Here is a 12,170-nt window from a genome sequence, read left to right on the forward strand (position 1 = left end):
TCCAAAACAATATAATGGAAACTAACATTTATTACACCTTTCTGATTCTTATTATTTTTTTGGATTCAAATTTAATTTTGTTTAGATGAAGAGAAATTCCTTCAATACAAATATATGTCAGCTTATTATGTAAACAAATACACAAACCAATCACTACACTTATACGGGGAGACAGAGTTTTTGCTGAGGTTTTTATCTGTGCTCTTGTATCATACGTTGAAATGTATGATGCCCTGTTTACGTTTCCTCTGCTAATGCTGAGATTACATCTACACATGGTTTGTTATTTGAAGTAATTTTGTATTGCTTCATCTCAAAAGCCTAACTATACAGGGTGAGTCTTTGACTAGTACATATATTTTAACCGAAGATTATTGAGGTCGAAAGAAACACTTTTTTCATTCTTCAATGAACGTTCAAATAACTTTTAAGAGTTGGGTTCTTCGAATTTCTGGTATTTTTATGTGATGTAATGTTCATAATGAAGAAACTGAAAGATTTGTAGGCAATCTTGTGTTCGGAGAAGATGTATCACATCAAGGAAAAGCTATGTTCCAAAAATCATTTCCTTCAATAGAACCATTTACGAGATATAGCCGAAAATAACATTTTTTTATCGATTTTCAACAGCCTGTATCTTTGTAACCGGGCCGAATCGGAGAAAACTATAAAGGAAAAAGTGTTTCTTTTGACCTCAGGAATCTTCGGTTAAAATATATGTACAAGTCAAAGACTCGCCCTGTATATCTATACCTACATATATCAGAATATTTTCAAAAATATAAAAATCTAGAAAGGCACCGACTTGAAGTCAGGAGATTTTGGTACTGCAGAACTGTATATAAGCAGGTGTGGTCTCCAAGGAGCATGAATGACGAGCGTTCAATAGGTCGGTTTTTACGTATTAACGAACTAATCGACGACATTCGAGAGCCAAACCTATCCTAAATATTTCTACTTCCGTCTGAGGATTATCGTCTGACAGATTCAAATTTGAAGACAGATTCGTCATCAAATTACAAAAATTATGACGAAATTATAGAGCGATCTGTTCAGGGAACGACCGCTTGAGTATTATTTCACCGTTAGATAGCGTTTGAAAAATTGAATCCGTCGCAAAAGATCAGAATTTTGGAAAGAAAATATTTTGCATTCGAATCATAATAACGAGTTTCTGGAAAAAAATTCACCAGTTATTATCAAATAACGAAATAACTAAACAGTTATTTCATTATTTGATAATTTGATAACGAAATAACTTATAGTTATTTCGTTATTTGATAATTGGAAATAGAAAAATATCAACCCTATCGTTTTCTTGAAAATCAACTGACTTTTTTTTGTCAGGAATTCAGGAAGTTCAAATTTTATTCTCGAACATTTCCAAAGGTTCATTATAAAAAACAATGAACCGAAATTGGCAAATTCCTTGTTTGATCGGTGCCTACAATTCCCAACGGGACTAGTCAACTGGTCACATGGTTACGACCAACACAAGAATACCGTTAGGCACCGATGATGTAATGCCATCTCAGAATAGCAATTTACACTCGATATTCATTGATTGAAATAACGTCAATGAAATTTATGAACACCGCTAACTAACGCACTCTTTGTTGAGCACTTTCTCAAAATCATCAAATTCCGAATGAATTTTTTTTGCTATAGACACGTAAAACAATGTTTTGTTCGATTTTTGAACTTTACTTTTTCACCGTTATGCTGAGAATGTCAATCAAATAATTTGATTCAATTTGCCAACCAAGAATAAATATCTCCAACTTTGGAAGTTTCTTCCATTTTATTATTTTTTTTTCTAGAATTCTACACCATATTAGAATTCAGTATTAAAAAATACAAATATGTGACCAGAAACCGTTATTTCTACAGTCATACAGTCCCCAACAAAATATTACTCAAGGAATACTTTTAAACACCCTGTATGTTGCTTTTGCTTCGAAAAATACGATTTTATATCGACAAAAGAGGTAATATACGAAAAATTTTGTCCTTTCATTATACACCTGTACTAGGTACTCTATGGTCTATAAGGAAAATATCGTAATTTCAGTCAAAATATACAGCACCTCTGTTTTTTTCAATAATTATGCAATAATTGTTGAGAATCGTTTGGATGTGCAAATTCATAATAATAATCATATTTATTTTCATAATCAAAATTTACATCCAGAAAATAAAACAAGTCAAACATAACAAAGCTTACAGAAAATGATACACTATACAGAAAAATTTTAATTTAAATAATCATCTAAAGAATATGGTTCAAGGTCAAGAAGTAATTTACGAACTTCATTTTTGAAATTTTTTACATAAGTTAGGGTTTGCTTAGGTGATCCCCCTCTTTTTATACATAGAATTGACTGAAATAATAAAATAAATAGGTTCTAATTCAAAAATCTTGAGTTTTGAATTTGAGTTGTTCAAGTTCATGATCTTCTCATAAACATCACCCTCTACATTTTTAGTCCAAATCGCAAACACTCCTATAATACTGCGTATTAGCAGAATCTCAAATTAAAAAGGTTCTTTCGAAAAAAACTTTCTCTATAGAAATATTGAAAAAATGTCCTCGTCATATTTTTTTTCATAAACTCATGAACCCTTGAGCTTTTACCCAAGATATGGCATCTTGCTGAAATTGTCATCGAAAAAGCTATCTAATAATGCAATAATATACTGGGTGTGCCATTTGAAATAAGGAGGTAGTAGTCTGTTTCAGGTATAACCGGAAATTGTAGTGATCTGAACATATTTTTGAGGGACTAAGATAATTGTTTCAAACCCCAACATGCATAAAATTATGATTAGTTTTCCATAAACGTCTAATAGGCTATCGAGGTGAATCCCCCTGTATAATCCGGTCATCAATATATAATCCGGTATAATCAAAAATGTTAGTTCAATGACTAGAAAAAAAGAACATTTCTTTTATCCCTACCATAATTTGACTACGACAAAAAAATTTCCTCTTTATCTTGGAATAAAATTAATGAACGTTCTTCCTAATAGAATAAATGTAATTAAAAATGTAAACATTTTCAAGAAAACCCTGTATGAATTTATTATGAAATTGGAGCAATATTCATTGTCTGAATTTTTTTCTTTCTGTAGATCAACAAATATTCAACGAATTTCAATCTTATTGTATTACAATAACTCTTGAATTGAATAAATATCTTTATCTACTCCTATTGAATTATAAACTCATTATTCAACTGCTTTTGAGCAATTAATAGTATCTATTAACAAACAGCGTGATTTATAATAACTCACTACTTATAACTCTCTGCTTCTGTTCGATTGGCCGAAAGGGAACATTCCATTATTGTTATTGAGGGGAGGAATGTCCGAGGGAATGTCACTTTTGACGTTTTCAAATTAAGTTGATATCTAATTATTGTGAATGTTTTGCTGAAAACGATTAATTCAGATAGTGAAGATGAAATATTATAAAGGTATACATTTCCAAAAGACAAACAGCTAATGTTACCATACAGAATTAATTGCCCGAAAAAATATAAAGGAGTTTGAAAAAATTTTCAAGATTGGTGTAGCAGTAAAATCGTAATCGTTTACAGGGAATATTTTTTGGTATATTTTAATGCATTTTTATTGGCAATTATTAAGGTTTCTATGTCTGTACTATGTACTGGATTCGAGCTAGCCGAAGCTAGTTCGATTGTGATTGGTAGCACTAAGTTCCCATCTCTCTTGTACGGGATCGAGCACATTATGTTTATTTCCCGTTCCTTCTGTCTTAATTCTAAGTCTGTATTTTTTTCTTAGTATTTATTGATATAGTCGTAGATAAAGTATAGTATTCAACTTGCGGTAATGGTCATAACTCACTTGATGAATTACAGCACTCGCCTGCGGCTCGTGCTGCAAACATCATCTGCGTGAGTTATGACCTACATTACCGCTCGTTGAATAATATACTATTATTCATGATCATAGCTATCAAACACAAACTTTGTTGAGCTCGCCCACAGTTTTCATCTGTAAGTTACAATGTTGAGTTGATTCCAACACTTCTGTTACCTTCATGTTAGGTTTCTCTAAGAGACCTGCAGATATGGCTATGTTTAATTGGACAACTCTTTCCCATATGACGATCTATGGGTTCATTATGAAATTTCTATTTCCACCATTTTACGACTTGAAAGTTTTAGAGCGAAGAAATGCAAAAAAATTGCAGACTTTTCACTTCATTGTACCTATTTGTCTTTGAGGGAAGACTATTGAAATGGATCGACTTTTTCTCAGTATTTATTTTATCAATTGGCGCTGATTTTCTCGTCTTGTATCGAACTCTTTGAAGTCTTGTCAGCCTAGTCAATTTTTTTTTAAATTGTCTAGAATATTATCCGTTTCATTACAAAAAAAAAACAAGACCATTGTTACTTTATATTCACTTCCAAAATCTTAGCACTGTGGGTTCTGTTGTCAATGAAATATTTGGTTTTTTCGATATTGTGCTTGAATTATCTATGATTCTGACGTGACACTTCGCCACAGATTACAGATAACATTATATTATCTGTAATCTGTGCACTTTGTACGAAGCTGAAAATTTTTTTTCTCTAATTCTATGGTTATTCCGTTCATTCTTCCACATCTTGTAGAACAAAATCGTGCGAGAATATATCAGAAACGCACAGTTTTCATGGTTTTATTTTCTTATTATATGTTGGTACTCTGAACTTTCCGCCACGGCTTTATCTGTCAATTCATCAATTTGCCTTAAATAAATCAGTTCTGCCAACCAACATTTTTCAATGCAAGAATCACTAAATTATATTTATGGAAATATTTCATTAATTTCAATGAAAATGCAATGAATTAGAGAAAATAATGTATAATACTCGTACAGAAGGCTCATTCTACCACTCGTTCATTCAAAAACTTGCCACTTGTGGCTCGTTTTTGAATTTTGAACTCGTGGAAGAATACCAATGTCTTCTACACTTGTATTATAAATAACTAATATCATATCGACTTCTAAAGTTTGAACTCCGTTAGTTTTGTGATCTCAGAAATATAAGGTAATTTTTTTCGAAATACTTCTTGAATTCTCTGTGGTTCTGATTGCGCTTGATATTAAATTTCACATCCAAATGCAAATTTTCTTGTTGATAGAACATGCAGATTTGAAATCAATAGAAAAACAAATTTTCGAAACAAAAAAGTACTCAAAATTGGTCAATAAAGCACAAAATTTTTATTATAATGTTGGAGGTTAGTTATGACGGCCAGATTTTTATATATTCATTTATTCAAAATGAATACCAGTGAATATTGCGGGAATTTAGCCACAGTCTAGTCGATTTTTCACCTAATGTTTTGTTTAAAACTAGTTTCTATGGTTCTTAAAAACCTCTGAAAATGCCTACAGCAAAACGTCTTTTGAAAAACCGAATAGACCACGAATGGAAAACCAGGAAACCCAATACTCTATTGAAAATATGCATTACTCATGGAAATCTATTACATATTATGTAATAGATTTCCACAAATAAGGCATATTTTCAATTCTTGGAAGACGATATATGTAATACATATATTGTCTTCCAAGAAGACTCATTCCAAGTTGAAAAAATACATCAACTAATAATCCAATCAAAAAAAAAGTTTAATGCATTTTTAGAAAGACACTTACGTTTTCGCCTCAAATTCTCTTTTTTGTATTTTCTCGGGTATTTTATAGACTGAATACGGATAACTCGAAGTGGCAGTTTGAATTTTGAATAGAGAAAAAATCTGCTGGGTGCAAATCAGGGTAAAGAGGAGGTTATTCGATGAGATTTGTTGAATTACTGCAGAAATTCTATGAATCTATCAATTTTCTTTCCACATATCTCTTTTTTTCGACAAATTATTTGAGATTTTCAACATTTTCGCGGACAAAAAAAGATTCGAAAATCAATAAAGATGCTTTTTTGGTTGACGAACGATTGCAAAGGTTTTATTAGATAAAACCTTGATGGGTTTCATAATTATTGCCTATAGTATACTCATTTTTTTTATCTTACCAACCTTATAACTAGTTCCCTCTTAAGGCGTCCACTACAAGTTTCCAATGCCAAAAAAATCATTAAAAATAAATTAATGAAAATGAACATTTTTTCAAACGAAAATCTAAAAAAATTCCGTCATTGAAACAGATATCTCTGTACTTCTTAAATAATCGTTTCATCACCATCATCATCATCTATGCATTGATCTTGGCGTTTAATGACAAGTATACCTTTATTGGAAACGCCATTGTTTAATATCTCCCAAGATTTCTTCATTTTTCCCAACAAAGTAAGAGATGTTAATCTATGTGAGAAATACAGCTTTAATTAGTACCATAAAGCAGTACGTTTGTTTTAATTGTCAATTGTTTGTTTGAAGATTGCGCCTAATAAATCAACTAGTTTTAGCTCCGATCTTAACGATACGAAATCGTAATCTGTTTTTCATCTGAAGTCATCTCAATCAAGGACCAATACGGTATTATAGCTGATTTTCGTACCAAATTTGATGGAATAGCTCTCTTAGTTTCCGAGAAAATCTCTTTCGATTTTTTAAATTCTGAATCGTCAAGTGAAAAACTTTTAGGGTGGTTTAAAAATTCTTTTCCTTGATTTTTTAGGTTTATTATTGTACATAATATAGGTAGATTCTTCAGAATCTGATCCATTTTTGAAGGTAAAAAATCAAGGCGTCAAATTTCTCGATAAATATACAGGTGTACCTAAACTGAAGGTACAAATGACAACGTCTTGAGTGGTTTCAAGTAAAACAAATCTTATTTTCGAGATACAGGATGTTAAAGTTTTACTGTTCCAAATTCATATCATAGCATTTGTTTTTCTCGATATATTCAGCTCAAATTTGGCAGTTTGGTAGTTTGAAAAATGGTTAAAAAAGTATTTATTTCTTTTGAAAACTTTCCAAAGTTTTGCTGTTTTTTCATAACTGTTTCGTTTTATGAAAAAAATCTCTCCAAGTCGTCAAGAGAATGCAAATTTTCAAAAAAAATTCTGTTTACGAAAAAATTTACAGATATTTAAAAAATACAATAACTTATATTTCTGAACTCCCCGCGGCGCAAAATAAAAGTAAATATTACCTATGTGTGAAGAATGACATTTTTGAGACTTGGAACTGAATATCCTAAAACTGTCAAAATTTCAATGATATTTAAAAAAATACTTCTAGAACGATTTAAAATGATACCAATAAAACTAATAGAAGAGCATGAAATCCTGAAATTTAAGAATCAACATAGCTAAAACGTTCTTCCTTAAATGGTTTTTGAATTATAAAATAAAACCAATTTACGTTTGATAATACTGTTCGTATCTTTTTCTGTTCTTTCCAATTGATTGAAATTAATAGTTATCAATCTAATTCAGCTGTAGTCGATATAATGAAGATATTTCACACACTTATTCTGCATCATTTTTTTGGAATTTCAACCTTTAAAATACATTGATCGTAATCGAAATCTCGAATTATTTGTAGTACAAATAAGGATAGGAATGTAATAAAAACGAATCTGAAATAGTCAACATACATATAACAAAATAAAGCTGCAAATCCTAGTGAAAGGTCTCTGAATTTCCTTCATTTCACATAGGCCCAAGGCACTCAGGGAACTTCACAGAAGGCCACACGTCAAAACAAAGATACCTCATAGAAATACGCACAAATAGCCCACGACCATCTCAAAAAAAATAAAAAATAATAATAACAGATACCAAGGACCTCACTCACCATCTTATTACTCCAGAACGGCCAAATTATCCCAACAAAAAAAAAAAAAAATAAACGAAACCCACTATCACTCACTGGTTCACCAGGTCACTCATATTAACGATGAGCAAGCCGAATTCCCATTCAAAACATACGCAAAGAGGACCACGATAATCGAGAAAAAACGTACTCTAGAATCAACCCGATAGCCTTCCACCTCTTGTCCTACTGAGATCTGGACACCTCTCGCTGGTACCACGATCAGGCCCACCTTTCTTGCCATGAGAACCGACGGTACCACCGCCGGTGGTACTTTGTACGCGGGTAGTACGGTAATTAAAGCGCCTTGATGAAAAAAAATTGAGAAAAGTAGCGACTTGGAGACAGATAATTTGAGAGCTCGTACGTATATGCGTCTTACGCCTTCGTTTGTGCGTCTTATGAATTTTCTAGCCAATCTACCCATATTTCTCACTTCTTCCGTTTGAAAAAAAGAGATACATCATACCAATCTTCACTTGGAGAATATTGGTGGTTTTCTAGATATTTAGCGGGTATTTATGGCGGGTTTTTTTTTCAATATTAGTCACTCGGATAATTTGATATAACAAAGTTATGGTGAGTCATATTGGAATTAATTTCTAGACAAATATTGTAAAGAGTGTTTTTTTTTAGAGCTATAGAACTTTAAATTGCAATAAAACAACGATGGATTATTTGATTGACATGAATTTTATTTATCCGCAAGATAATCTTGTGGCATTACATTTCAAATATGATTTCTGGCATATGACCGCCACGGCTGGCTCGGATGTAGTCCAATCTGGACGTCCAATTTTCGATGACTTTTTTCCACATTTGTGGCCGTATATCGGCAATAACACGGCGAATGTTGTCTTCCAAATGGTCAAGGGTTTGTGGCTTATCCGCATAGACCAATGACTTTACATAGCCCCACAGAAAGAAGTCTAGCGGTGTTAAATCACAAGATCTTGGAGGCCAATTCACAGGTCCAAAACATGAAATTAGGCGGTCACCAAACATGTCTTTCAATAAATCGATTGTGGCACGAGCTGTGTGACATGTTGCGCCGTCTTATTGGAACCAAAGCTCCTGGACATCATGGTTGTTCAATTCAGGAATGAAAAAGTCAGTAATCATGGCTCTATACCGATCACCATTGACTGTAACGTTCCGGCCATCATCGTTTTTGAAGAAGTACGGACCAATGATTCCACCAGCCCATAAAGCGCACCAAACAGTCAGTTTTTCTGGATGTAACGGTGTTGCGACATACACTTGAGGGTTAGCTTCACTCCAAATGCGGCAGTTTTGTTTCTTGACGTAGCCATTCAACCAGAAGTGCGCTTCATCGCTAAACAAAATTCGCTCATGAAAATCGGGAACAACGGCAATCTCATTTTGGGCCCATTCGACGAATCTACGCCTTAATTGATGATCGTTTGGCTTCAATTCTTGCACGAGTTAGATTTTGTATGCACGCAAACCAAGATCCTTCCGCAAAATCTTCCATAAAGTGGATGGACACAGATCCAATTCCTGTGCTCGATGGCGGATAGACTCGTTCGGGTCTTCCTCAATGCTACGCTCTACAGCAGCAATAGCTTCTTCTGTACGCACCTTACGACGTCTCTGGGGATGCGAGTTATCAATAAGAGTAAACTTGGTGCGAAAACGTTCCATGGTTAATCGAATTAACTGCTCTGATGGACGATTTTGTCGACGATAAAATGGACGTAGTGCGCGATACGTATTCCGCACAGAACCATTATTTTCGAAATAAAATTGCACTATTTCCAAGCGTTGTTCAGGCGTGAGTCTATTCATGATGATTTGCCAAACCAAACTGAGAATAAATCACCTGACAGCTGTTAAATCGGTCGCCATCTTGAACAGTAATGCCAACTTAAACATAATAATGAAAAGCCACTTAAAATCTCCTCGAGCTACATGCGAAATTTATTGGCCTATTCGGAAATGAATTAAAAAGTTTCAGGAGACCGTTCCAATAATAGATAAACCAAAACCCGGACGCCCAAAACAATTGAGAAGAGAACGTGGAATGAGTTCTGTTCGTGATGATCCCGACCTCTCCATTCGGAAGCATGCTTAGAATGTACATCTATCATCGCTACACCGCATTTTTCACAAAGATCTGAAGCTGCACCCCTATAAAATTCAATTGGTGCTAAAATTGAAACCGCAAAATGTCATTCAGAGGTTATTAGAATTTATAAAGCAGGCAACTGAACGCATAGTGGGATCCTAGTGTGATACGGGGTAAAGATTTGAGAAAAGAACACTTTCAACGGTGCATTAGTCCGAAAAAGATTTGTGAACTGTGCAAATTCTACTCAGAATTTTCCAATCGACAATTCCAAAGGCCCATTGCCGAAATAAAATAAACCACATGTCATATCGTCAATTTAGTTCGTTTACTTCTTCGACGCCCCCCTTACCTAAAATTCCTCAGCGTACAACGGTAGGTGAAGCTAGGAAACCCAAAAAGACCACATCTCGCGGTGCGATGAATCTGATATCGTCATCCTTATCTTTTCCGTTGGAATGCTCCAGCAGAATGAGGAATTTTAAGAACGCGAAGGAATCAAGAGGGCATCCAAGGTTACTGATTCTAGTAGAGCTAAAACAGTGAACGGTACACACTGTCACCTGGAAGAATGAATTGATTCGATCGCGAACAACTGTACCTGAAAACACTTCCAAATTTGGCTTGCGAAAAAAGAACAGGTGGCATTACTTTCATAAGTTTAGGTAACATGGCGGGCACTTGAATTGAAAAACGCGCCTTTTCTAAATAACCTTACACTTGGATGTCCCATAGGTTAAAAATCGTCTTAGAAGTTCTAATTCATAAAATATTGCTATTAAACCTAACACAACTTCATTCCAGCTCGAAATATTTAGTTTCCTCTCTTATGTACCCTAAATTCAAAGGTATCAAATTGAATTACGGTATAAAAAAATAACTAGCTCACATATAAGACGTCAACGTCTCTGTCAAATCACAAATACAGTTGAAATATGAATGTCAACCTCTATTGTTTCGTTCTGTTTAATTTTGCTTGTGTAAGGTTCTTGTAGGAAAAATGGAACTGGATTGAGGAGGGTGGAAATTGAATCTCTGAGCGTCCAGACTCTCAATCTTTTATATATTCCGCTTTTTGGTTAACACTTACACGTAAGGACATTCCAAAATGTCTGATCTGGACAACTGGATTGAGATAGCCAAACAATGTAAATATTTACCTGAAACGGATCTAAAGAAACTATGTGATATTGTCTGTAATATATTGCACGAAGAATCAAATGTTCAGCCTGTACAAATGCCTGTTACTATATGTGGTGATATTCATGGGCAGTTTTATGATCTGGAAGAGCTGTTCCGATGCGGGGGCCAAGTTCCTGATACAAATTATGTGTTCTTAGGAGATTTTGTTGATCGCGGTTATTATAGCTTAGAAACATTCACGCGTCTGTTAACTTTGAAAGCTAAATATCCAAGTAGAATAACTTTATTAAGAGGAAATCACGAAAGCAGGCAGATTACTCAAGTATATGGATTTTACGATGAGTGCCTTACAAAATATGGTAATACTAATGCTTGGAAATACTGCTGTATGGTATTCGATATGTTGACTGTTTCTGCTGTAAGTCAATTCAAGAATTTTCCATTAAAATTTTAATATCTGGATTTCTTACAGTTAGTTGATGAAAAAATATTTTGTGTTCATGGTGGCTTGAGTCCAGATATCAAAACAATAGACCAGATAAGAGTTTTAGACAGGAATAGAGAAATTCCACACAAAGGTGCATTCTGTGATTTAGTTTGGTCAGATCCTGAAGATATAGATACTTGGTAAATTTATGCCAGATGAAATAGTTTAATAGTTGTGCTTCATACTTATGAATTACAGGGCGACTAGTCCTAGAGGAGCAGGATATTTATTTGGTCCAAAAGTAACGCATCACTTCATGCAAATCAACGATTTGAGTCTTATATGTAGGGCGCATCAATTAGTAAATGAAGGTAAGATTCAGAAACCAACTGTTGAATCTGTTTTTGATAATAGTGGATTATTTCAGGTTTTAAATATATGTTTGATCAGAAATTGGTTACTGTTTGGTCAGCCCCCAATTACTGTTATCGATGTGGCAATATTGCAAGTATTTTACAATTCCAATCGGCAGATTCAATGGAAGCAAAGTTGTTTTATGCTGTTCCTGACAGCGAAAGGTTAATACCAAGCCGAAATATTACTCCGTACTTTTTATAATTCATTTTATTGCAATAAATAGTCTATGCCAAGACAACAATTCTTTTTTTTTTCTAACCAATAAGAAAACATCCTTTTCAAATTTTTATT

General features: G+C 33.7%; 2 protein-coding genes across 2 annotated transcripts in view; one reads left to right on the plus strand and one right to left on the minus strand.

Annotated features, from left to right (window-relative positions):
* The window catches only part of LOC123688719 (protein artichoke), a 25,309-nt gene extending 17,290 nt beyond the window's left edge, over nucleotides 1–8,019 (minus strand). Inside the window, exon 1 of the mRNA XM_045627359.1 lies at nucleotides 7,786–8,019. Coding sequence (XP_045483315.1) covers nucleotides 7,786–7,788 — 3 coding nt within the window. The 5' untranslated portion in view covers nucleotides 7,789–8,019. The remainder of the gene's footprint in view (nucleotides 1–7,785) is intronic.
* Nucleotides 8,020–10,423: 2,404 nt separating this feature from the next.
* On the plus strand, nucleotides 10,424–12,117 carry LOC123688873 (serine/threonine-protein phosphatase 6 catalytic subunit). The gene is made up of 4 exons (XM_045627594.1): nucleotides 10,424–11,453; nucleotides 11,508–11,662; nucleotides 11,721–11,833; nucleotides 11,890–12,117. Exons 1-4 carry the CDS (start codon nucleotides 11,001–11,003, stop codon nucleotides 12,078–12,080), a joined length of 912 nt encoding a protein of 303 aa, XP_045483550.1. The 5' UTR covers nucleotides 10,424–11,000; the 3' UTR covers nucleotides 12,081–12,117.
* Nucleotides 12,118–12,170: the final 53 nt, after the last annotated feature.

The sequence above is a fragment of the Harmonia axyridis genome, chromosome 1, assembly GCF_914767665.1.
Source record: "Harmonia axyridis chromosome 1, icHarAxyr1.1, whole genome shotgun sequence".
NCBI lineage: Eukaryota > Metazoa > Arthropoda > Insecta > Coleoptera > Coccinellidae > Harmonia > Harmonia axyridis.

Bases quoted from the DNA above. Each gene is read 5' to 3' on its own strand.
- LOC123688873 (XM_045627594.1), top strand. From the start codon at position 11,001: ATGTCTGATCTGGACAACTGGATTGAGATAGCCAAACAATGTAAATAT. The intron at 11,454-11,507 runs GTAAGTCAATTC...GATTTCTTACAG, and splicing joins ATATGTTGACTGTTTCTGCT to TTAGTTGATGAAAAAATATT. The intron at 11,663-11,720 runs GTAAATTTATGC...TATGAATTACAG, and splicing joins CCTGAAGATATAGATACTTG to GGCGACTAGTCCTAGAGGAG.